Source organism: Phoca vitulina, unplaced genomic scaffold (assembly GCF_004348235.1).
Source record: "Phoca vitulina isolate PV1807 unplaced genomic scaffold, GSC_HSeal_1.0 scaffold6, whole genome shotgun sequence".
In the NCBI taxonomy this organism is placed as follows: domain Eukaryota; kingdom Metazoa; phylum Chordata; class Mammalia; order Carnivora; family Phocidae; genus Phoca; species Phoca vitulina.
Window position 1 is genome coordinate 73835708 of NW_022589709.1, and position 25705 is coordinate 73861412.

At 41.6% G+C, this 25705-nt stretch overlaps 1 protein-coding gene across 4 annotated transcripts in view; it reads left to right on the forward strand.

The window, feature by feature from the left end:
• The window catches only part of DIAPH1 (diaphanous related formin 1), a 94847-nt gene that overhangs the window by 20160 nt on the left and 48982 nt on the right, over positions 1 to 25705 (forward strand). For 2 of the 4 annotated variants that reach the window (XM_032404500.1, XM_032404498.1), the window contains exons 2-18: positions 6150 to 6176; positions 7351 to 7506; positions 10162 to 10263; positions 10615 to 10745; positions 10942 to 11028; positions 12054 to 12117; positions 13219 to 13358; positions 14602 to 14710; positions 15655 to 15765; positions 15939 to 16057; positions 16689 to 16805; positions 17417 to 17532; positions 18044 to 18108; positions 19472 to 19651; positions 20378 to 21166; positions 22020 to 22134; positions 22628 to 22636. In XM_032404500.1, coding sequence (XP_032260391.1) covers positions 6150 to 6176; positions 7351 to 7506; positions 10162 to 10263; positions 10615 to 10745; positions 10942 to 11028; positions 12054 to 12117; positions 13219 to 13358; positions 14602 to 14710; positions 15655 to 15765; positions 15939 to 16057; positions 16689 to 16805; positions 17417 to 17532; positions 18044 to 18108; positions 19472 to 19651; positions 20378 to 21166; positions 22020 to 22134; positions 22628 to 22636 — 2437 coding nt within the window. The remainder of the gene's footprint in view (positions 1 to 6149; positions 6177 to 7350; positions 7507 to 10161; positions 10264 to 10614; positions 10746 to 10941; positions 11029 to 12053; positions 12118 to 13218; positions 13359 to 14601; positions 14711 to 15654; positions 15766 to 15938; positions 16058 to 16688; positions 16806 to 17416; positions 17533 to 18043; positions 18109 to 19471; positions 19652 to 20377; positions 21167 to 22019; positions 22135 to 22627; positions 22637 to 25705) is intronic. The other 2 variants (XM_032404497.1, XM_032404499.1) reach the window with 1 other exon arrangement.

The following is a 25705-nucleotide window of genomic DNA, read 5'->3' on the forward strand; positions in this document are numbered from 1 at the left end:
CTTTGTGTGATCTATTCTTATCCTTTGTGCTGGGCACCTACCCTTTGGTATTGGGAAATATTCTTGAATTATTTCTTTGGCAACTTGCTCCCCTGTTTTCTCCTATTTGCGTATTGAACCTTCCAAACTGATCTTATCTTTGCTTATCTTTTCTCTCTTACTTTTCCATCTCTGTGTTTTTGCTCTGCTTTTTGGGAGATTTCCTCAATTCTTATCATCTAGTACTTCTATTGACCTTTCTCTTGAGTTTCAGTTCTCATATTTTCAACTTCTACAGGTTCTTTTTCCTCTGCATGTTTCTTTTTAAAACGGCATTATGTTCTCTTTTGTGGATATTAGTGATCTTGAAAATCTTTTTGCATAGTCTGAATGACAGGCTGTTCTTTTTTTTTCTCTGTCTTACATCAGTGGCTTTTCTCAAATGTCTGATAACCTGGGTCGTCTGCTAATGTTTAAGAATGAGGGACCAACAGAGGCGCCTGGGTGGCTCAGTCGGTTAAGCATTTGGCTCTTGTTTGCAGTGCAGGTCTTGATCTCAGGGTCGTGAGTTCAAGCCCCATGTTGGATGCCACGCTGGGTGTGGAGCCTACTTTAAAAAAAAAAAAAAAAGGAATGAGGGACTAACAAACTGATGGGAAACTCTAGATGCACAGGTAAAGTTTGTTAACTGTGCACTTTACTATATAGAACAGACCTGTATAGGGGCACCTGGGTGACTCAGTCATTAAGCATCTGCCTTCGGCTCAGGTCATGATCCCAGGGTCCTGGGATTGAGCCCCACATCGGGCTCGCTGCTCGGTGGGAGGCCTGCTTCTCCCTCTCGCACTCCCCCTGCTTGTGTTCCTGCTCTCATTATCTCTCTCTGCCAAATAAGTAAAATCTTAAAAAAAAAAAGACCTGTATAATAGAGCTATAACGTGAGTCCATATGTAATTTCAGATTTTCTGGCAGCCACAGAAAAAGGCAAAAAGAAACATGAAATTAATTTTGATAATATTAATTTAGGTAATCCAATATATAAAAAGATTTCAGTATGTTATAAAAGTATTAATGAGATGTTTTATATTCTGTTTTTAATATTAAGTTGTTGGACTCCAGTGTATATTTTACATTTCTAGCACATCTCAATTTATATGCTAAGTTTTTATAAAAAAAATAGTTGAGATATATTTAAAGATTTTATTTATTTTAAAGAGAGCACCAGTGCATGGGGGTGAAGGAGTTGGGTCGGGAGTGGGGGAGGGGCAGGGGCAGAGGAGGAGGGAGCAGCCTCCACACTGAGCGCAGAGCCCTACATGGTGCTCCATCTGACAACCCTGAGACCATGACCTGAGCCGGAACCAAGAGTTAGACGCTAACTGACTGAGCCACCCAGGCGCCCCAAGTTCACGTATTTTTAGACTCCATAAAATTTACAGGTGAAAGGAGATTGACATACCCAGGATATTCCAAACATAAGTTTAACAATAACAATAATATATTAGTTTTTAAATTTATATTTATTTAAAATTAAATACAATTTGGGGCGCTTGGGTGGCTCAGTTGGTTAAGTGTCCAATTGTTGATTTCGGCTCAGGTCCTGATTCCTGGGATCGAGCACCACTGCATAGGGTTCCCTGCTCAGTGGGGAGCCTGCTTCTCCCTCTGCTTCTGCCCCTCCCCTCAAATTTGTGCCCGTCTTCTCTCTCTCTGAAATAAATTAATTAAAAAAATAAATAAGATTAAATACAATTTAAAATTCTTCCTCAGGCATACTAGCGACATTAAAAGTGCTCAATTATTACTTGTGGCTGGTAGCTACCATATTGGACTGCGGAACTCCAAGGTGATCTACTTGGACTGTGTCGGGAGTTCTAGGTCATTTTTCATTTCGCCAGAGAAGAGTCTACCAATTTTCTGCCTCAAGGGTAATGGCCACCCAGGCTGCGGGGGTTCTCAGAAACTCTATGGGGGAAGGTGCTAGGTGTCTCAGTAGGTATTATGCATAGATTTTATGACAGGATTCCTACCCACAACTGTGCCTGGCATCTCCCAGTTTAGAGATCCTTTATTACCTTCTTGTAAGAATGAACTTGGGGATTTCTGCTGGAGTAAGGGAGGGTACTCTCTCAATTTTATGGGCCAGGAGGAGGGCTGGGGGAATGGAGAGTGGAAGGATCTACAGACTGAACTGCTTCTTTAACAGCTTCCAGCCAGTCCTCTTATTTTTAGGCTCACCCTCCTTCCAACCCCCATTTCCATAGGTACCTCAAGCTGCTACTTCTTGAGCCTTTTCAGGACCTTTAAATATAATTACAATTGATTACTGTCTTTTCCTACTTCTGGTTTAGGACTGAGTTTTCTTAGGTCTTTTGGGTTTACCACTAGTCTTTGTGTTTATTCCCCAGTTTCAAAATTTGGTTGCAGTTGTGCTTTTCTTGTTCTTCCCAACCTTATAGGCTCCTTCCTTCCATCATTGTTTTCTTTTCAAAAAATCTTTTTCTGTAGATTTAGAAGGGTTTCAAGAAGGAGAGAAATTAGGTGCTTTGTTCAGTTTACTGTCTTTTATCTAGTAGTTCCTATTAATCTGTATTCATAAGCAGATTTTGATATTTTAAAAAGATTTCATTTAGTATCTGTGCTTCTTTTCAGTATCTGTATTTATAGTTAAAGGTTTTAGTGGAAGACTCAATAGGAGGGACAGGAAGATGAAGTATTTAGTGCCAGCAGGTTAGGAGAGTAAGGGTTTGGTTTGGGGGCAGAAGAGAATTGACAGCAGGCAAGGAGAATGGTGAGAATAGAAGAATTAAGAGACAGGTAGGGTGCTTAGAGAACTTAATGACAAAAGCCTGGGCATCTGTGGTATAAGGCACAAATACAGCTCCAGTAGCATTTATCTTCCTGGATCCCACTATTTTTAGTCATTTGTACTTTTTATGATCTGGGAATTCTTGTTCTTTATCTCAGAAGGCACAGCACAAGTAAGGATATAATTAAAACACTGAGTAAAGCTTACTGTTTGCAAGCACAGTATACATAGGATCTATAAGAAAAACACATAACAGTAAGTAAATAATACACCCTCAGTACACTCTAGCAGCAGGTTACATTTCAGAAATTGAATTGAGCTTGCTCTTGGGGTGTTCTGTTAGGTTCTGAAACAGAATTTTGCCTATGGGATGATTCGCTTTGCTGGTAGTTGCTACCCTCTGTTGGACATTCTGGAAAAGTGCAACTTTGATCCTGCATGCATCATTTTTGCTGTCCTTACCCAAACTGAGCGCTAAAGTGTGGATAATTTTTTTTTAAGTAATTAAATCTGTTTCTAATAATGCACCAAGGAAAGCAAGGGAATGTGATATCTTCCTTCTTATGAAAAGATATATTCACTTTTGTTTCTAAAGGCAAGAGTTAGTGGGCATTAAATGGGAACAAGGCAGAAGAATTTGGGGAATGCAAAGATTTTAGGCTTTGGAATCTGGAGACTAGAGTTCATACCCAGCTTGTTCCTGATCATGTGACCTCAGTGATTTACTCTACCTGTCTAGGCTTCAGTTTTTTGGTTTTTTTTTTCATTGACACATTGAATTGATTTGAGAGCTTTTTCAGGGCTTGGTATTTTAGGAAAGCAGCCCCAGACTGTGGTATCTGTTCATAGGAAATATAATAACTAAGTCTCAGGCTCTGCCCTGAATGAACTTAGTCTGGAAAGGAGTAGAGGAGGCAGACAGTCAAGAGACGACGGTAATCCACAACTAGTGTGCTGTATGACAGACAACTACCTTTTACTGTGGAAACATAAGAAGTACTTGTCCAATTAGAGTCCGTATCATCCTGCAGGGCCTGTTGGAGTTAGCCTTGAAAGCACAGTCTAGACTGAGGGAAGGAGCAGCCTGGAAAGTCTGGGGTGGTGAGACAGCATGATCTGTTTGTGGACCTGCAACTGGTTCAGGATGCCGAGAATATGATAGAGTTTGAGGTAGAGGGTTTGTGGCAGTTGGGAGCCATTGAAAGGTTTGAAATGAGGAAATACCGTGGACAGTGTGGCATTTTAGAAAGATTACCCTTGGATACAGTATGGAGAATGGATTTGGTGTAGGGCAGACAGGACTGGAGGCAGGGATATCAGTTAAGAAGCTTTTGCAGTAAGTCTAGCAGGAGATAATAATGGCATAAGCTTACGTAGTGGTAGTAGGGATGAACAGAAGAGAAATGAAACTCTGTAGGCAGAAGGAACTGGTTGCTGGTTTCCTTTTCTTTAACTTAGCCTGCAGCTGTGAGCAATCCAACTGGCACTGATTCATTAGTCCCAAGTTCTGTTACCCATGTTACATCCATCCCAGAATTGTTAGGGTTGTTGCTTAGTTCTGAAGGAACAGTTTGAGTTTGGAGGAAAAGCTTCTGGAAGCGGTTGCTCTAGGTGCACATAAGTTTAACCTTGGCAGTGGTTATTAAATTTGTACATACTCATCCTTTTTGTAGCTTGTTTCCCCTGAGTGCCAGGTGACTAAGGGTAGTGACAAAAGGAACTGTTAGTCTCCTTCGGTGTTGCTGTCTGCTTCACCATCCTTCTGCCTTCACTCCCCAGTAAGCGGCACACACAAAGTAACTATAATTTCTATTGATGCTGAGCAAGGTTCTTATAGCTTCAGGTTTGTGATTAGCCCTCAGTCAGTGGAAGCTTGGCCTCCTCTGAACCATGGAGGGAAAAGTTAAGATTCACAATTTAACTGGATGTAACCGAACTCTGACATGGGGATCATGAACATAATGCTAGAGATTTTTCTTGTCCATAAAAAGGTTAGTAAAATAACTTTGTGGCAGGGTCACAGCTAGTTTTTCATTAGTAGAGGAAGGTTAGTCAAGAGGCATTTAGTATAGGGGCGCCTGGGTGGCTCAGTCATTAAGGGGCTGCCTTCGGCTCAGGTCATGATCCCAGGGTCCTGGGATCGAGCCCTGCATGGGGCTCCCTGCTCCTCGGGAAGCCTGCTTCTCCCTCTCCCACTCCCCCTGCTTGTGTTCCCTCTCTTGCTGTGTCTCTCTCTGTCAAATAAATAAATAAATAAAATCTTTAAAAATAAAAAAAAGGCATTTACTATATATACTCTTGTAAAAACATTAAGAGAAAGAAATATGGTTTAAAATTAAGTATTAGGACAAAGAATTCCTATTTTACCACCCCAGCTCGTTTTTTTTTAAGTACAGCGTGTATACAGAAGAGAGCATAAAACATAAAATTATTAAACCAAACACCCATGTAACCATCATCCATGTCAAGAAATAAAATATTGTGAGCCCCTCAGAAGCCCCTTTGTCCCCTTCTGCAGTCACAACTTGTCCACCCCAACTAAGCACAGTTTTAACATTTGTGATAATCATTCTATTTATAATCTTACATCCTAAATAATATAGTTGACATGTTTTTAAACTGAAGATAAAGGAAATAACGTATTTAGTTTTAATGTTTGGGAGTAGCTGTAAGTTCATTTGATTTCTCTGTGTAATTGTTCCCCACTGTACATGGTACCAGGTTAACCATTCTACTCTTGCTGGCTCTTTGGATTGTTCTCTGTTTTAGATATTATTATAGTGTTGCTGCGAATATTCTTGTTACCCACATCCTGGTACATACATGCAAATTTCTGCAGGGTAAATTTATAGAAATTGATGTGTTGAGTTGTATATGTGCATATCTAGCTTTACTAGATAATGCCATGCTGTTTTCCAAAGTGGCCATAGCAGTTTACATTACCGCTGACAGTGTGTGAGAGAGAGCTCCTGCTGCTCTCCGACCAGACAGGAAAAGGTTTGCCATTCGCCAGAGTGTGAAGCGATATCTCGTTGTGTTTTTAGTTTGCATTTCCTTGTTTACTAGTGAAGTTGAGCATGTTTCATATGCATATTGGTCATCAGATTTAGAGTCTTCGCAGTTCTCTACTTGTTTTCCCCGCCAAAGAGTTGTATGTTAGTGACCTTAAAACTCCTTCATGCCCCTTACATAAGAGAATGTGCTAAGGAATAGTTTGCTGAAATCTTTAGCTTATAGAAAGTAGCTTAGATCCTTTCAACTTCTTCTTTTTTCCCCCCACCCCATCTGGTGTTGGGGAGATTCCCTGGAATTTTACTGATCTATCTTCCTTTTCTTTTCCCTCCTTTTTCCTGTTTCCTAGACTCTGAAGCGGCTCATGGCAGATGAGGTAAGGAAATTTTGTTCAGCATGTGCATGTTCTAGCTCATTTCCTCCACTGTGATACTTACCAGTTGTCATAACTTTGACTTGAAATGGTGATATTGATTCTATTATCAGAACCTCCCAAAGCTTTTTCCTAACTCTTTGCTCTGTTTGGCCCATTGCATGCGTTCCCCTGGGACATTCATTGGCTTCCAAGGGTAGGCACGTTCTTTAAACTGATAACTGACTTGCAGTCTGAATGCTACTCGCATCACTTGAAGTCCCACAGTGCTTGAAGATACTTACTGTTATTTTCAAACAGGTGGAGCTAACAAGCTGCAGCTTATTGGTGGCTCTTTGGTGTGAGCATCTGTACTTGAGGTTTGGGGAATGGTTCACAAGTCTTTGGTTGGCAGAGAGGCTGCATATATACCCCTGAAGTACACTGTATTCTTTGCAAAGGGGATTTTGAAGACTGTATATTGAACTTTTGCTGCCTCCATAACACAGAAGAAAGCAAAAGTTAATGGTTCCTGGTTTTAAGGCATTTACTTGTTTATTGTTTACGACTTACACCTACTAAATACTGTGGTCATACTCACCTCTGGAAGGGAGGGATCCTGTGACAGAAACAAATGGCATTTTATTGAGCTAACTCTATACGTGAGGTGTTTTCAGTTCTGTATTGCTGGAGGGCTTAGAAGTGGCAGGAGAGCTCAAGAACAAGGTTTTCTCTTTGTACAAAGGTTTCAAATCTTAATACTTCAGTCCTCTTATCTTTGGATGAAGATGAGAGTACAGAGTCAGTATACAAAATTTAGATAAGAGATTTCTTGTTTTCATGTCAGAAGAATCTTGAAGTGCCCGCAAACCACAGGAACCATGCAGGTATAAGAAGTTAGAGAGTTGGGGGCGCCTGGGTGGCTCAGTCATTAAGCGTCGTCTGCCTTCGGCTCAGGTCATGATCCCAGGGTCCTGGGATCGAGTCCCACATCAGGCTCCCTGCTCCGTGGGAAACCTGCTTCTCCCTCTCCCACTTCCCCTGCTTGTGTTCCTGCTCTCGCTGTGTCTCTCTCTGTCAAATAAATAAATAAAATCTTTAAAAAAAAAAAAAAAAGAAGTTAGAGAGTTGGCTACTTCATGTGTGGTTTGTTGTGTAAATGAAAATGGATCACTAATACTTTTTTCCTCTTTCTTAGCTGGAGAGATTTACCAGCATGAGAATTAAGAAGGAGAAGGAAAAGCCCAATTCTGCTCATAGAAATTCTTCTGCATCATATGGGGATGACCCCACAGCACAGTCATTGCAAGATGTTCCAGATGATCAAGTTCTAGTACTCTTTGAACAGATGCTGGTAAGTTTCCCACCCCCAAACATTGCTTTTTTTCTGAAAATGCAATTGTGGGCATGGTGGGCACTTTTGGGCATGATTCCCCCTTAATTAGCCCTTAATTACAAAGAATTTCAGCTTTAACAGAGAACTTCTTAGTAGTCCTATTAACAAAGGGACTAAATATACAAGCACCAGTCTATAAGATAGGAATTGATGAGTTAGGCTTGGACATATCTAGTCAATGCCCACCTTGTTAATGTCCTTCTGCACAGGAATATGTTAGCCACAAAGACCTAAGGCAAGTGGACCAATTCATGTGGTAGTGTGGAGACCACCTTTGGGTTAGCCAGTGTAGATAAAGTTTTAAAGCATTCTCAATCAATTTTATATGAAAAGAGCCTGAGGCATGGAAAGGCATCATTTGCCCAAGGTCTTCTATTTAGTGGTGAATCTGGAAAGAGAATTCTGATGCTATAATTCCTAGAAGACCTTTAAAGATTGTGGCTGAAGTCAGTTGAGTAATGAAGTACACAGGGATGTGACTTAATTTTCTGTCCTCCATGAAGGACATTTGAGTGAGCAGGACACTCAGCAAATGTGCAGTAGTGCTAAGTCTTGGAAAGTTTTGAGTATGTGGTTCCGAGCTTTCCTAAGACCCCTCTATTGCCTGGATAGACGATTTCAGATTCAAACAGAGGCTAGCGGCAGCCCTAACTTAATTAAAAGCATGGGCTTAAAATTCCTAACACCGAACCTGGTATACAGTAAACACTCAGCCAGGACTATTATTCTTTTTCATTATAGCTTTCAGTTTGTCTCTCAGTCCAAGTGCTGTAAGAGCCTAAGACCATCTCTTGGGCTTGGATTGCAAATGTACATGTCTTCAGGGCCAGGGAGGTGGCAGGAATAAGTTATGCCAGATAGCGGATGATGAAAAGGAGAAGGGACTGTGGTCAAATGCAGAAGGCCTTTGGGCTTTTCTCTTAGGAAGGCCAGCCACAATTCAGTGCCAGTAGCTTTTGTAGCACTCCAGTTGGAAATGCCCAGCAGTGCCAGATATTTCTGTTTTTCTAAAGAAGCCAGAAATCTTCAATTCTTGAAAAACAGTAATTGTTTAATAGTATCAACTATTACAGACAGCATTCAGATTTCACCAGTTGGGTCATTTTTTAAAAAACTCTTCATTCAAATCACAATTCCAGATAAGGTCCCTTGTACTACTGTTCTTTGAAGTTTTATTTCATCACAGATTTTTGTCCCTCTCTTTTATCCTTGCTATCACTATAAAAAAATTATGGAGGAAACTGTTTGACCTATAGTTACCCACAATCTGAAATTTGATGATTGCGTCACCTGATCCTAGAAATCTGTATTTTTATATAAAGTCTTCCAAATTTAAAATATTGAGCTAGCCAAGCAAAACGTACTGTGTCTTTGGGTCTGATTCAACCTGAAGGCCCCCACTTTGCAACTTCTGTGTTCAGTTAATCTGTAAAAGGAGAAAAAAAGCACCAGGAATTGAGTCAGAAAAACATTACAGTAGTTTTACTTTGGGGGCAGTGCTTCCTTCTCTCTCTCTCTTACAGACACACACAGAAGAAATGGAATGTATCCATTTCCCCCCTTCCCTTTCCGCATTTCAAATATTTCGGACTTGCTGGGTTAAACTTGTGCTCACCGAGGCAGTGGGCTCAGACACATGGCTATACATGTAATAGGCTCAAGTGGAGCCTTTTCCTCAATACCACACCCAAGTTACATCTGTGGAGGGGCTTTATCACAGGGTTTCTAGTTCTTTCTTCATGGGAAAGGAGTTTGTACAAGGACTGAGTTAACCAGTGATAATGGGTGTTTACACCCTAGAGTGGTGCACATCTTGTGGGTTTGGATGATACCAGTCATCCAGAAGAGATTTTTAAGATCATCCCAAGTACAAAACACATTATGTGTGCTTTTGTTTCAATAATAAAAAATAAATCTTTCATCTAGCTTGAGTCCATTTTTGTTAGGAAAAACATTGTGTATAAAAGTGTCTGTAGGGGGCGCCTGGGTGGCTCAGTCGTTAAGTGTCTGCCTTCGGCTCAGGCCATGATCCCAGGGTCCTGGGATCGAGCCCCGCATCGGGCTCCCTGCTCCTCGGGAAGCCTGCTTCTCCCTCTCCCACTCCCCCTGCTTGTGTTCCCTCTCTCGCTGTGTCTCTCTCTGTCAAATAGATAAATGAAATCTTAAAAAAAAAAAAAAAAGTGTCTGTAGGAATTTTTTTTTTTTTTAATATTTTTTTATTTATTCGACAGAGAGATACATAGCGAGAGGGGAACACAAGCAGGGGAGTGGGAGAGGGAGAAGCAGGCTTTCCGCCGAGCAGGGAGCCCGATGCGGGGCTCGATCCCAGGACCCTGAGATCAGGACCCGAGCCGAAGGCAGACGCTTAACGACTGAGCCACCCAGGCGCCCCTGTCTGTAGGAATTTATGCTAAAATGTTAACCATTAACATCCCTGAGGAATTTTCATAATCTGTTGTAATAGCTTAAATCTCAAGGGATCAGGAAAACTTACTGATTCAGTAAGCATTTAATGTGTTTAACTCTTGACTATACTAAATATTAAACTCTGAAAACTTGTAAGAAACTTGATGCAGTTTTGTTTTTATGCTCTTTTTTTTCTCCCCCTACTAGCTGGATATGAACCTGAATGAAGAGAAACAGCAACCTTTGAGGGAGAAGGACATTATCATTAAGAGGGAGATGGTGTCCCAATACTTACACACCTCTAAGGCTGTGAGTCCTGGGGCAGGTACCCATGCATGGGAGACTCTGCCCTTATCTTGGACCTGTTTGTTTTACCAGTTTTATAGAACATTTTATGTCTACATCAGTCTTATTTTATTTTGTCATATAAGCCTACTCCTGTTTTACTCTCATTCAAATTGCTGTTATTAACATACTTTTTGCCTGATTCAGTCTTCATGAGGTGTGTGTGGAGAATGGGATGGGAAATTCTGAGTCCCACAGAGTTGGGTGCTATGTATGATATGTGTCTGCCTTGATATTCAAAAGGTAATGACTAATACTAGTCCACTTTATGTCTGGGTCCAATGTTGACTAATCTTTCCATATGCTCCCATCTAGGGCATGAGCCAGAAGGAGAGCTCTAAGTCTGCCATGATGTACATTCAAGAGCTGAGGTCAGGCCTGCGGGATATGCCTCTGCTTACTTGCCTGGAGTCCCTTCGTGTCTCCCTCAACAACAACCCTGTCAGGTGAGGATTCTGAGGTGGTAACAACAGTGAGAGCCCAAGGTTAGGATTTGCTGGTGGATATTGAAGATCAGAGGAGCCAGGATGTATGAGAGTTCTGGATTGGGAGTAAAGAGTTGCCAAGGTAGAATTTGTTTGGGTGAAGAAATACTGATTTGATTTGATTTGATATTGCATTGTCTCTGTCGATTCCTTACAGCTGGGTGCAAACATTTGGTGCTGAGGGCCTGGCCTCTTTATTGGACATCCTTAAACGACTCCATGATGAGAAAGAGGAGACTCCTGGGTGAGGACTTCCAACTTGACATCTTCCCGGTGACTTGGCTGTTTGCTCTATAGGAGAAAATGGCGTTAAAATGAGAAATTGTGGACCAGGAGAATATGCTGTTAGTTGAGAACAGGGTTTGTCTTCGGGCAAAGTAGAGGATGAGTGATGATTACAATACAGCAAAGGGAAGAGGAACACAGTGGATAACACAGGCTGTGGACCACATAAGATTGTGGATCTCCCAGCATAGGTTCTTAACCCAGTCTGGAAGTGGGGTCAGCATTCATCCAGAGCTCCCCTGGGACCTGTTCTGGGTTATATCCCATTCAGAAGTCTTATAATACCCTTGATGAATTTGGGACTAACTTCCTGACAATCTTCAGGGTTGGAATAGTTCTCGGGCTATCTTGGACTCTTAGGCTACCTTGAAGTCAGCCTGACCCATAGTGACTTCTCTACTTATTGGGATCTTTCCAAAACAAAACATAGGGCCTATACCTCCTGAATGGACAGGCTTGAAACCTTTGACGTAGTGAGGCAAGCAGTAATAGATGGGATATTATCCTGATCAAATTTAGCACTTAGAAACCTAGAGACGGGCGCCTGGTGGCTCAGTCATTAAGCGGCTGCCTTCGGCTCAGGTCATGATCCCAGGGTCCTGGGATCGAGTCCCGCATCAGGCTCCCTGCTTGGCGGGAAGCCTGCTTCTCCCTCTCCCACTCCCCCTGCTTGTGGTGTCTCTCTCTGTCAAATAAATAAATAAATCTTTGAAAAAAAAAAGAAACCTAGAGGGCGTTAAACAGAAGATTTTAATGTAGTACTAAATTCTTGGATTGCAAGAAGATTAACCAGAGGTCTGATGGTGGTGATCCCTCTCAACTACCTGTTTTTGCCAGTGTTTCAGGGCAAATTGCTGTGTGCTAGAATTCACTCAGCTACTAGTTGGGGATGTTCCAAAGACCTGTGTTTACAAGATTGAAAAGTCAAATGGGAGAGGGGTATACAATGAAGGGAATTCATGGAATATGTCTTCTACCACACAGGAGCTACGATAGCCGTAACAAGCATGAGATCATCCGTTGCTTGAAAGCATTTATGAACAACAAGGTGAGATTTTTCCCATTCTCATTCCAACCCTCATCATGACCCCTGTTCTTTCTTTTCTGTTGGCAAACTCCAAAAAGGACCTAGGGATATGAAGTTCAGGCTTGTAGCTTTCCCTTTTAATATTACAACTTTTTGATTGCCACATATGTATGTTTCTATGGACCTTTTTTCCCCAGTTCTGATGTCTGTTTCAGAAGGTAGGCCACTTTCCTTCCTCATTTTATACTTTGTTTTGCTAATTTTTGAATTTCCTGATCTGTATTTATTGTTTGGGGAAGATTTATTTTCTGCATGTTCCTACTGTAGAATCAATGTACCTACCTTCCCTCCTTCCCTCCTTCCTTCCATTTAAACTCAGGGATCTCACAGTTGTTTGCTCCGGAGTGCAGATCTATCTTCCTCATTGTTACAATTTACTCACACCATTGGATGCGAGGGGCACTTAAAAGAAATATAAGAATCAAAGATTTTTATTCTTGAAGACCTAGAATTATGTTGTATCTAATATAAAATTGTGTTGTATTTATATTCAGCTCTATTTAGCTATGCTGGGAAGAGGTCTACCCCTGTATTAGTTTGTTATGGCTACTATAACAAAGTACTACAAACTGTGAATTAAACAACAGAAATTTATTCTCATAGTTCTTGGAGGCCCTAAATCCAAGATTAAGGTGTTGGTAGTATTGGGGCCTTCCAAGGGCTGTGAAGGAGAGTATGTTCCATGCCTCTCTCCTGGCTTCTGGTAGCTTGCTGTCAGTCTTTGGCATTCTGTGGCTTTTAGATGCCTCACCCCAGTGTCTGCCTTTGTGTTCACAAGGTGGTATTCTTGTGTGCATGTCTGTGTCGACATGTTTCCTTGTTATAGGGACAACAGTCATATTGGATTAAGGGTCCACCCTACTCTAGTATAACCTTGTTGTAACTTAACTAATCACATCTGCCAATGACCCTATTTCCAAATAAGGTCATATTCCAAGGTATTGGGGCTTAGGACTTCAACATAAGAATTTGGGGGGGGGGGGATACCATTCAACCCCTACCTTTGTCCTTGGTTAGATGCTGTCATCGTTAAGCCTCCCTTCTCTGTTCTTACCCCACCAGTTTGGAATCAAGACCATGCTGGAAACAGAAGAAGGTATCCTGCTGCTGGTCAGAGCCATGGATCCGGCTGTTCCCAGCATGATGATTGATGCAGCTAAGCTGCTTTCTGCTCTTTGTATCTTACCACAGCCAGAGGACATGTATGTGACTGGGTTATAGCTCTTCTCCATTCTCTTTTTGACCACCTTCCCTAGTCTAGAGGAAAATTGAGTTGCTTGGGTGTCCACTTTGTCCTAAATACTAGGTAAGACCAAGGCGTGAACACTGTGAATCGTAATGTTTAAGAAGGACTGTGAGGTATTTGGCGCTGTCCTCAGCATACTGGCGGTTATCTGCAGAGGAGTAATCTGCAGGGTGTCTCCTAGAGCTCCGTTAATGTCTGTATCGCCTAGGACAAGGGTTGCTTTTACTTTGTTTTTTTAATTCAGAAGTAACACAACTTTATTTTTTTAATTCAAACAATATAGAAACATATAAAGTAAAATTTAAGTAAATTAAGTAAATCCTTTTCTGCAAAGGCAACCAGTGTTAATGGCTTGGGTACAATCTTACAGATTTTTTTTTTCTAGCAGAGACAAATTGTATTTCCTGGATTCTAAGATACTTTCTGTCACTCCAAAAGGTGGAATGTTAGAACTAAGGAAAGATGGCTTATGTGCATAAAACAAATCACATGCATAGGATAGATTTTTATTGCTGTGGAGCAGTTTGGTTTAATAAAAACTAAATCATTACCATTCATTTCTTTTCACTTTTTTTTTTTTAATTTAACAGTTATCTTGAACATCTTTCTATGTCGGTACTTATAAAGTTCCATCTACCTTATCTTTAGTGGCTATTTAACATTCCATAGTATGTATGTCCCATATCTTATTTAACAATTTCCCCATTGCTAGACTTTTTAGGTGGACATTTTTTTTTTCTTAGCAGATTCTGGCCCCTGCTCTAGGTGATAAGAAGTTTTACTATTACAAATGATGCCATAATGAACGTTTTTGTACATATATTCTTTCACATTTATGCATTTATGTTGGATATGTTTCTAGAAGTAAGCCAAATGTTATGTGCATTTAAAACTGATACTGTTATCTACTCCTCCAAAAGTTATATCAGTTTATACTCCATAGAACAGGTGTTCTAATTTGGTATCCATAGATAGGAGTCTAGGAGTGGGTTTTAGGGAATACATTTTTCTGATGAGATTGTCCTTAGCTTTCACCAGATTCTGACCCCAGCCCTAGGTGATGAGAATAATGTTGGAAGTTTGGACAGTTGATAATGTTCTGTGTTCTAACTGATCTGTGACCCTGTATAATCTACCTATTGTGCCTGTCTGTGCCAGGGCACCTGGACATTTCTCTCCCTTTCCTTTCTCCTGGGTAGGAATGAAAGGGTTTTGACAGCGATGACAGAAAGAGCTGAGATGGATGAGGTGGAACGCTTCCAGCCATTGTTGGATGGATTAAAAAGTGGGACCACCATTGCACTCAAGGCAAGTGTATCCTCCGAAACTGTGTCCAAGAATAGAATTCAAGATGGAAGGACTTAGGCTCATGTGACCATGTAATAGAACACATGGAATGGTTCCCAGCTACAGGCATACCGAGATACTGCAGGTTTGCTTCTAGAACACTACGGTATAACCAATATCTCAGTAAAGTGAGTTAAATGAATTTTTTGTTTTCCTAGTTTCATGCATGTAAAAGTTACGTTTACTCTCTACCATGGTCTGTTAAGTGTGCAATAGCATTATGTCTACAATAACAGTGTACCTACCTTAATTAAATACTTTATTGCTTAAAAATGCTATCATACGAGCTTTCAGCGAGTCTAATCTCTGATCACAGATCACCACAACAAATAAAATAATAATGAAAAAGTTGGAAATACTCTGAGGATTACCGAAATACGACACAGAGACAAGTGAGCAAGTGCTATTGGAAAATTAGCACTGATAAACTTGCGTGACACAGGGTTGCCACAGACCTTCAATTTGTAAAAAAAAAAAAAAAAAAAGAATGCACTATATAGAGCAGTGTGATAAAGTGAAGTCCAATGAAATGAGTTGTGTCTGTATATGTTTTATATTTCAGGATTTGTTCTGAAGGGAAAATGATTATCCTTCTCTCCAAGAAGGCAGAGAAAGAGCAGCTTTCCTTATTATGAGATGGGGAAAAGGCATGCTATCTATTTATACACTAGGGAAGCCAAGGCTGAGAAAAAAGTCTCCCATCAAATCCTTGGAATCATTTAGACCTCTGAGTTCTCCAGACCTGGGCTCAAATCAGGTCTTATTGCTCTACTAGAAAGTTGTTCTTGTAGTTTTGTACTGCATCTTTTACATTACATTTGGGGCCCTCAGCATGCATGTAAAGAGAATGGAATCTTGATCTCTAGGAGTCTACAATGACATGCTGCTGAATTTTCTTACTTTAGGTGGGCTGCCTACAGCTGATCAATGCTCTCATCACACAAGCCGAAGAACTTGACTTTCGAGTGCACATCCGCAGTGAACTGATGCGCTTGGGGCTACATCAAGTGTTGCAGGTGAGATGCAGCTCTTCATTAGGACGGCCACGCCATGTGCTGCGGGCTTTGACAGCCCCATCATCTTTGGCGTAACTTTGGCTCTCAGTTTAAGAACCAGGTTGAAAGGCTTGGGTTTCTAGCCAGCATAGGACACTTCTGGGTTCCCTGACTTGTACTTTTGTCATTGACAGGACCTTCGAGAGATTGAAAATGATGATATGAGAGTGCAACTAAATGTGTTTGATGAGCAAGGAGAAGAAGATTCCTATGACCTAAAGGGACGGCTGGATGACATTCGAATGGAGATGGAATATCCTTTTATGAACTGGGTTCAAGACACGTGAGACATTCAGTGTAGATCCCTGTACGGAATGGTGTGGGGTGATGACTCAGAACAGGGCATCAGCCTGTGTGTCTTCTCAGTAGATGAGGCAGGTATCTTTTGATTGCTGTGGGCTTTATTTACCTCAGCATGGACCAGAGATCTGAGGGTTCCTATCAAAATGAGTATGAACCTCCTAGAACATGAAATCTTAGCTTACTAAGGTGTAGAGCTGGTGTTTGGAGAATATGCATAAGTCAGGGGTGGGCTTGTAATTTACTTTCTTCTCTGTGTCCCTGAGACTGACAGAGGGAGTAGTTTGGCTCCATACTGCTATTTGACACAAGTGACTTGTGTGCAGTTACCTTTTCACTTCTGTCTACTGCTTCATCTCCAAGCCAAGGACTGAGAATCCTTTATCTCTGTATAATACCACCCAACCCACTGGTCCCTTGGCCTAAGGAATCTTATGGAGCTTAAAGTTTGGGGTAATGTTTACAGGAGAGGCAGCTGTTAGAATAGAAGTGGCATCTTGTGACTTTTGCCAAGAGTAGGACCATCCACCTGTCAAACATGGTTTCTAAATATATGCTTTCCTTAGCCTCTTCTCCTTTTTTACTGACTTCAGTGATGTCTTCCAGATTCTCTTAAACACAGTGAAGGATTCAAAGGCAGAGCCACACTTCCTGTCCATCCTGCAGCACCTACTCTTGGTCCGAAATGACTATGAGGCCAGGTAATGGTATACCTGTGAAAAGTATTGAATTTGAGCCTAAGTAGAGAGAGCAAAATCCTTAAATTCAAAGACTGTCCGTAAAGGAAAAAAGAAGAGACAAAGACAAGGATTACAGTTCATTTTTAGTCACAGATACAAAAGGAGTTGTCAGTTGTCCTTTTAATCTGACTAAAAGGCATCCTTATGGAGGAGGTCAGGGTGTATAAGGTAAAATGTCCTTTTTTTGGAGAGGGGAAGTGAGGTGGGGTTAAGATGATAGCAAAGGGAGGTACCTATTTAAGGTTCTTCCAGGTTGCCTAGAAGTAGAGATTCAGCAGTAGTGCTATCTATCACAGAAAGGATCAAGCCTGAGTTTTGGATGGGAAATGATCGGCACCAGGAGGTAGATGGCAACAAGTTTTGATTATCTGAAGAAGATGGGGTAGGTCTCGTAGAATAGCGAGTTTCCTAGCATGGCAGCGTTCTTCTGTTAGTTTTATGAAAAGGTCTTTTTAGGAACACATCTCCTCAGGTCTCTCTGTTATCAAAGCAGTTAACTTTCCTGATCCTGAATGCTTCTGAAAATTATATTTTGGTTTTCCTCTGATAACCTTCTTCTCTTTCTTCCATAGACCGCAGTACTATAAGTTGATTGAAGAATGTATTTCTCAGATAGTTTTGCACAAGAATGGGGCTGATCCTGACTTCAAGTGCCGGCACCTCCAGATTGATATTGAAGGGTTGATTGGTAAGTATATTCTATCTAGCTTCTTAAAACATTGCTCTGCCTTTCATTTTTTATCTTTCTTCCAGTGAAATTTTCAGAGAAGATATCTTTCTAGTCCCCAGGTATTTCCATTTTTGTCTTTAGGTGATAACTAGCTTCTGTGCTAGGACTATACAGACCTTTAGTTTATTGTTACATAAATCTAAAAATTTACCCCTACTCAAACATCACCCCACCTTTTGAAGGGACTTTACCTATTATCTGTGATTCCTGCTGGTCTCAGACATTCTTAAGTACCACTTGTAGGCACTCTCCAGGCCATCCAGCATGGTGGCCTTACTATATAACAGGCACTCAGAAATTGCATGTTGAACTTAACTGAAAGATTCATTTCTTTGTCTAGAGCAGAAAATTAAGAAGGATAATAAAAATAAGCAAATGGACAAAAGACTGCCCTTTGGTTATATTGAAGGGTGTAGGTAGTGGGAAAGACAAGAGAATTGGGAGCTTTACTTACTGACTTTCTTTTCAGATCAAATGATTGATAAAACAAAGGTGGAGAAATCTGAAGCCAAAGCTACAGAACTGGAAAAAAAGGTGTGTGTAAGAGATCAAAAAAATGGAAGGCCTTTCTTTCTTTCTTTTTTTTTCTTTTTAAGGATTATGATTTTTTTCTGACATGTGAAACTGTTACCTGTGATACTTTCCAAGCATTCAGCACCCAGTAGCAGTTCCTAGGGGAAACCTTTCTGGTATAGGTTTGTCACTGGAGAAACTAATATGGATGTGAAAAAAAAAAAAAAAAAAGAAACTAATATGGATGTGATCCTGAGGAGTTAGTGGTATGCAGTTCTTGAGCCCCTGGGTAGGGACAGGAACGAAAGATGACTCTCATGTCTAACAGTGACAGCTCTTGCGGTTTGGCTGGCATCTCAGGCCTCTTACCCCTAGAACAACAGGGACTGGAATATGTCTGAATTCTTTTTTTCTCTTCAGTTGTTAGGACTTCTGTTGTGATTGATAGGGTTTTGCTCCTAGAGGCTGCTGGGATTGTATACCATAGCTGCTCTGGTGTAAACGTCTTAACAATGTGAAATTTCTTTAAAAATTTTAGGTTTGTTGTCGTTTTGCCTTTTTTTTTTTTTTTTTTTTTTTTTAAAGAGAGAGGGCAAGTGTGGGGTTGGGGGTGGAGGGGAGCAGCAGAGGGAGAGGAAGAGAATCTTAAGCAGACTCTGCTGAGCACAGAGCCTGATGTGGGGCTCTGTCTCACGACCCTGAGATCATGACCTGAGCTGCAGTCAAGAGTCAGATGTCTGACCGACTGAGCCACCCAGGCACCCTGTTTGTTATTTGTTTTTTAATCCAAATACAGTTGACATACAATGTTAGATTAGTTTTAGGGGCACAACATAGTGATTCGACAACTCTATACATTATGCTGTGCTCTCCACAAGTGTGGCTACCGTCTGTCACCATACAACAGTATTACAGTACCGTTCACTGTATTCCCTGTGCTGTACCTTTCATCCCCGTGACTTACTCCATAACTGAAAGCCTGTACCTTCCACTCCCCCCTCACCCATTTTGCCCATCCCCCACCCCCTTTCCCTCTGGCAAACACCTCTGTGTTCTCTGTATTTATCAGTTCATTTCTGCTTTTTTTGTTTTTTCATTTGTTTTGTTTTTTAAAATTCCACGTATAAGTGAAATCATACAGTATTTGTCTTAGGTTGTTTTGTTTGTTTTTAGAACTCCCCAAATTAGATAGACTGGAAATGATCCCTGGTTCCCTCTACTTTAACTTTGATTTTGAGTTCAAAATTATGGTGGTCTTTTTTCCCAGGCATTTCCTAGGAAAGTGAGCTCTGTAAAGGCTTGGGACAGAACAGTGAATTTTGGGGGATAACACTCTGCTTCTTCCTGGAGAGCTTACTAGGAGCCTAATTCCTTTCTCCTTTAGTTGGACTCAGAGTTAACAGCCCGACATGAGCTACAGGTAGAAATGAAAAAGATGGAGAGCGACTTTGAGCAGAAGCTCCAGGATCTTCAGGGAGAAAAGGATGCCTTGAATTCTGAAAAGCAGCAGATTGCCACAGAGAAACAGGACTTGGAAGCAGAGGTGTCTCAGCTCACAGGAGAGGTAATGTTTGAGCAGGGAAGGTAGAGTGACCTCTAAGCCATCGGCAGCTCATGATGGGCCTGTCTTGCAGCAGGAGTCAGTCATCTTACTCCTAGGGAAGGTTTAGCTACCAATAGGTGATCTAGTTAAATGATGCATATTTAAAAAATCATTTACTGTTTTTTGTTTCATTTTGAGGTAACACACAAGATAGAAAATTTGGAAAATACGAACAATATAGAGAGTAAAAGGAGTCACAGTACTACCCAGAAATAAAACTAAGTCATCTCATAAATTCAGGAGTAAAATCCAAAAAATCTCTTCATATATTTGCTGATTTTCTCTTACTTTACTGGACAGATTAATGCCCATACTCTCTTTGCAGTTACAGTTATTTAAATGATCTGTGACATCTGATAACTTGATTACTTATGTGCTTATCTCACTAGAATATTTGATTTACTTGAACTTTGCATTTTTTAATTAAAGGGAGAATTTAACATAAAGGTTGAATTTGCCTTTTTAATGCAAAGCGTGCTGAACTAAGAACATGAAGACCTGAATTCTAGTCTTGGCTCTGCCTCTAAATATCAGTGTGACTTTAGGTGAATCATTTCAGTCTGACTCCTTTCAATGTCTTCATGTGTAAAAAGAAAACTCTGGATTAAGTAGTTTTTTAGGTCCTTTCCAACCCCAGTGGTCCCTGAAGCGGAGTGAAGAGTACTTCCATTGATGTTGTTCCTCTAGGTTGCCAAGCTGTCCAAGGAACTGGAAGATGCCAAGAAAGAAATGACTTCTCTCTCTGCTGCAGTTACTGCTGTAGCCCCTCCTAGCAGTGCTACTGTTCCCCCCGCTCCTGGCACTGTTACTCCACCCCCAGCCCCTCCTTTACCAGGAGAGCTTAGCATACCCACCCCACCTCCTCTTCCTGGAGGTGATACCATTCCTCCTCCACCACCACCCCCTCTTTTGCCTGGGAGTGCTTATATCCCCCCACCCCCTCCTTTGCCTGAGGGTGCTGCCATCCCCCCACCCCCTCCTTTGCCTGGGAGTGTTGGCATCCCTGTACCACCCCCTTTGCTTGAGGGTGCTGGTATCCCCCCACCCCCTCCTTTGCCTGGGAGTGCTGGCATCTCCTTACCACACCCTTTGCCTGGGGGTGCTGGCATCCCCCCACCCCCTCCTTTGCCTGGGAGTGCTGGAATCTCCTTACCAACCCCTTTGCCTGGGGGTGCTGGTATCCCCCCCCCCCCCCCTTTGCCTGGGGGTACTGGCATGCCCCCACCCCCTCCTCCCTTGCCTGGAGGAGCAGGAATGCCACCTCCCCCTCCTCCTCTTCCTGGTGGTCCTGGAATCCCTCCACCCCCTCCATTTCCTGGCGGTCCTGGAATTCCTCCACCTCCACCCGGAATGGGTATGCCTCCACCTCCCCCTTTTGGATTTGGAGTTCCTGCAGCCCCAGTTCTGCCATTTGGATTAACCCCAAAGAAGCTTTATAAGCCAGAGGTGCAACTCCGGAGGCCAAACTGGTCCAAGGTGAGAATTTCTGTCCATTTTTTCCTCAATAGATATCTTAAGAAGCCAGTTTAGTCTCCTACTTTGTATTTTGTGCCCTGGTGGGCTTCTGTTTCTTATGGCTAGCATCTGTCTGTCTTCAGGTTGCACTCACACTTACGTTTACTCAGCACAAATTAGGCATCTTCTGTGTACCAGACATCACTTTGGAGAATTCTTTGAGCCCTCTACTCTGCTACAAAACCTAAACATATCCTTAAGTTAATGTTTTTGGCCTTTTCTCTGAGGGTATGAGTGCCACGGTAACCCACAGTTTGATAATAGTCATTTCACCAGTCTGCAAGCTGTTGATAATAGTGCTGATCTGAAAGTTGTGGATTTATGGATACACCCTCCTACCTCTTTCCCATAAATGAGCTACAGAGGACATGTGTGCATAGCACAGTATTGTTTCCACTCTGTTCGATGCCCCTGTGATTCTGCTTTGGCCTTCTGCTTCCAGAAACCAAGTTAAAGGAGCTTAAGGATTTACTTATAAAATGAACAAGTATGTCAGTTAGCCAAATTGATGGGGAGAATATAATGTAGAACAAGGGAAGATGTGAAACACAACCTCAATACTTCTAAAATTAGAGGATGTGAGGTTAGAAGGAGGATAAGTAGCATAAGTGAACCTAGCTCTTGAATGAACTGAGAGCACTATGTCCGGATCCTTCCATGCAGAGCACAGCTCTTGTGTGTCTCCTGTTAGTCTTACTCTAGTAAGTCATTGCTCAGAACCACCACCCACCTCTTCTGCATCTTAGTCAGTTTTCTAGGATGGAAAGTACAGGGCTCCGGTTAGTAACTCTTAACACCCTGCCCGTATGCACAGTTTGTTGCTGAGGACCTGTCCCAGGACTGCTTCTGGACAAAGGCGAAGGAGGACCGCTTTGAGAACAACGAACTTTTCGCCAAACTTACTCTGACCTTTTCTGCCCAGACCAAGAGTGAGTACCTTCCTCTTTCATACACAGGTCCAGTATAGGACTTAGAGTATCCTTTAAGTGAGTCTCCCATTCCTTTCCCTTCCCTGAGTGAGGGTTGAAGAGAGGTGGTTTTTCCCATTCGGAAGAAATTAAGATATTTTTGTATTCTGGGGACGCTGGGGTTGGGAAAGAAAACTGTTGCATTTTGGTATTTTTCTTCCCCAATTTTTTGGCATGTAGGTATTTTTTATCAGTATAACATGTTGGGGATATGAGATTAAGGTGACATGAAGCTCATTATGGGCCCATTTTGATAATACTCTTGAACGGATTCTGGCACTGTCTTTAAGGTGCCATCCCAGACCTACAAACTTAATAAGGGTTGGGCCAGTCTTTCACAGGTTAGGTGGTTGAGTGACTGTCTACAATAACAACCATGTGTGATTCTTTTTCTTTTCTTCCATTTCTTTTCAATATCTGATGCTTTTCTCTGCCTGGCCCTTTGCTCCTCCAGCTTCAAAAGGTAAGAATACAGAAGAGCCTTTTAATTGGGTATCTTGAACATTAGAGAAAAGATGTAACAGATGTAAAGGAATTTCTCTTTAGAACACTGAGATGAGATCGGGTATTGATTTATCTTCTCTCTCTCTCTTTTTTTTTAAGAGTCTAGAAGGACCAGTAGCTGTGATGTTTAACTGACCGCATAGACAGTTGTTTTAAGTTGAAGCTGCCATATAGTTGTTCTTTCTTTGGAAGGCGAGGGACACCTTAAGTATTTTAATACCATGACCTTACATTACTGTTGTGTTTTATAGTCTTCCAAGTGCTTTAACACATATTATTTCTTGGACTTGCCAAGAAGCCTTAAGAGATAAGCAGGTTGTGTATTATCTCCATTCTGTAGCATGCTTGAACTGAATATGGGTAACTTGCCCAAGGTTAAATGACCAGATCCAGGGATCTTGTCTTCTGGTCCTTGTCTTTTTTTTTTTTTTTTTTTTTAATAAATTCTTGCTTTTCTTCTTCACCTTCATATCTTCCCCTTTGTTCTGGAAGAGCTGATCTGTTTTGCCCTCTTCTTTCTTCACTTCCTAATTCTTGTGGTTTTGTGCTGCCTTGGGACGGGGCACTTGTAGTTTTTTCCCCCGAGGGATACAGTATTTGAATTTAATGACAATTATAGCCTAATAATTTTGTATTTCCATCTTAGAGCTTTTTTTTTTGTTTCCTTAGAGGTGTATTTTGACCCTAGTGATGAAAATTAAGTGCAACTTTTGAGCATTTCCCCCTTTTCTGTCTGCCCTTCCCCTACCCCCAGTAAATAAGCACTTATTTTTTTCCTTAAGTGAACTGATGGAAGCAGGCTGCACTTTGTTCTGTTAAGGAGCCTAACACTGCTAGGAGCCCTTGGTGGCCCCTAGTTAGGTGTGTCTATCTGAGAGCATAAGATCGCTGCCTCAGGCGTGACCTCTTGCCTTTCACTCAGGGCACAGTGGCCTTGTACTCTAGAATAACTGTCATCTGCTGAACTAAAGTGCAGCCAAGGGGTTGACTTCCACCTGCTTAGTGAAAAATCCCGTGATAATGACCACTTAGGCTATTCTGGTATATCAGCGACGATTAGTTGACAGAGAAACTCAAAATCAAATGATTTCCTAATTTGTAGGTTCACAGAATCTACCCCTGTGTTGGCCTGTGGCATAGGTCCCGTTCTCTCAGCTGTGCCCTGAGCACCACTGCACCTGCACACCGGCCAGGCGTCTTTCCTCCCGCCTCAGCCACCCCCTTCCTCTGTACATTTGTATTACTAGTGATTATAGTGAGGTTTTCTGCACTTTCGTGGTTTTCCTTGGCATTTTATTCCCACTGTGAATTGATAGTGTTTTAAAAATACCCAAGCAAGACCATATCTCATCTTTTGTCATTTTCAGCAGTGTAACCACACTTTTTAATGCTCCTTTAACTCTCAGATTCTGCCCTGGAAACTACTTTCTTTTCATTTGAAGGTTTTAACTTTCTGCCAGCCTTGGCTCTCCCCCGCCGCCCACCCAAATTATTCTTAGAAAACTCTGTATCTTAATCTGAAAAAAAAAATGAGTATGACTTAGTTGATTTAGTTTAGTGGAGTATTGATTTTCAGGTGGTAATAGTCAGCACTACTAGATTGCTGCTCTTGTGATGAAGGAAATTCCTAGCTAGTCTTTAAATATCTTTAGCTTCAGTTAGCATTCCAGGTATTAAATTGGCACTCTGTCTTAATTTCCTCGTTTTTCCATTAGGGAACACTAGGAGATGTGTCCTCGAAAATTACGAAATCATGAGCAATTTTCCAGACATTCTAAATCTCAATGATTTAATTTTCTGTCAAGCATAATCCTGAGTATTTACTGTTTACCCAACTCTGAGTGACCCACAGCACTCAGATGCCACAGAACTTCCCTGCTGCTTGTAGCCATTGCTGTGTCTTGTTATCATTCATTTCCGCCCCCAAATAAGAACTCCCTCCCCCTTTTAAAAATTCTTTCTTCTTTGGATTTTTAATGTTTTCCTGACTTTAATGTCTGATTTATTTTTTCCTTCTCTCTTTACCTGCTTTCTTTTTTTTTTTTTTTTAAGATTTTATTTATTCATGAGAGAGAGAGAGAGAGAGAGAGATGCAGAGGGAGAAGGAGGCTCCCAAGGAGCAGGGAGCCCAATGCGGGACTCGATCCCAGGACTCTGGGATCATGACCTGAGCTGAAGGCAGACGCTTAACCATCTGAGCCACCCAGGCGCCCTTTTTTTTTTTTTTTTTTTAATTTTTTTTTGTGTATTTGACAGAGAGAGACACAGCGAGAGAGGGAACACAAGCAGGGGGAGTGGGAGAGGGAGAAGCAGGCTTCCCGCCAAGCAGGGAGCCTGATGCGGGACTCGATCCCAGGACCCTGGGATCATGACCTGAGCCAAAGGCAGACGCCTAACGACTGAGCCACCCAGGTGCCGCTCTTTACCTGCTTTCTTTTCCTTTGTTTTAGTCTATAAATCTGTGGTGATGCAAGAGGTATTAGAATGTTGGGGTTTGTTGAATGTGTCTCTTGGGAACAAAATAGTTGCTTTAATACCATCTGCACGGGCCTCCGGTGGCAGCCAGAAGTGCTCTGTGGGGACCCCATGCCATGTGTAACTCCCACTGTGATCATGCTGACTAATTTGCCTTTGTCTTTCTTGATGTGGTTTTGAACTTCTTCTCTTGGTGCTCAGGCTGGCAAACTCAGTGCAGACTTCCCGATAGCCCCCTTGCTCACAACAACCCAGAAACACTTCAGTAAAAAAGGCTTTGGGGTTCTTAAAGTTTATCAGGTAAGGAAATTCAAGCTTTAGCAACTTCAGAGGTGAGCGCTCAGAGGACCCACATCTCAGTATGAAAGCAAGGTTGCTTTTGCTTCTGCTACTTTAAGCATGTCCAGTATAAAATTTCAGAAGATCTTTATCCTTAATCCTGTTTTTCAAGTAGGTAACCAGTTTCAGTTTCCAAGTCTCTTATTCATAGTCTTAATATCGATGATATAGTTAAATGATAGATGAATACTCATTACCACTCCATAAATATTCT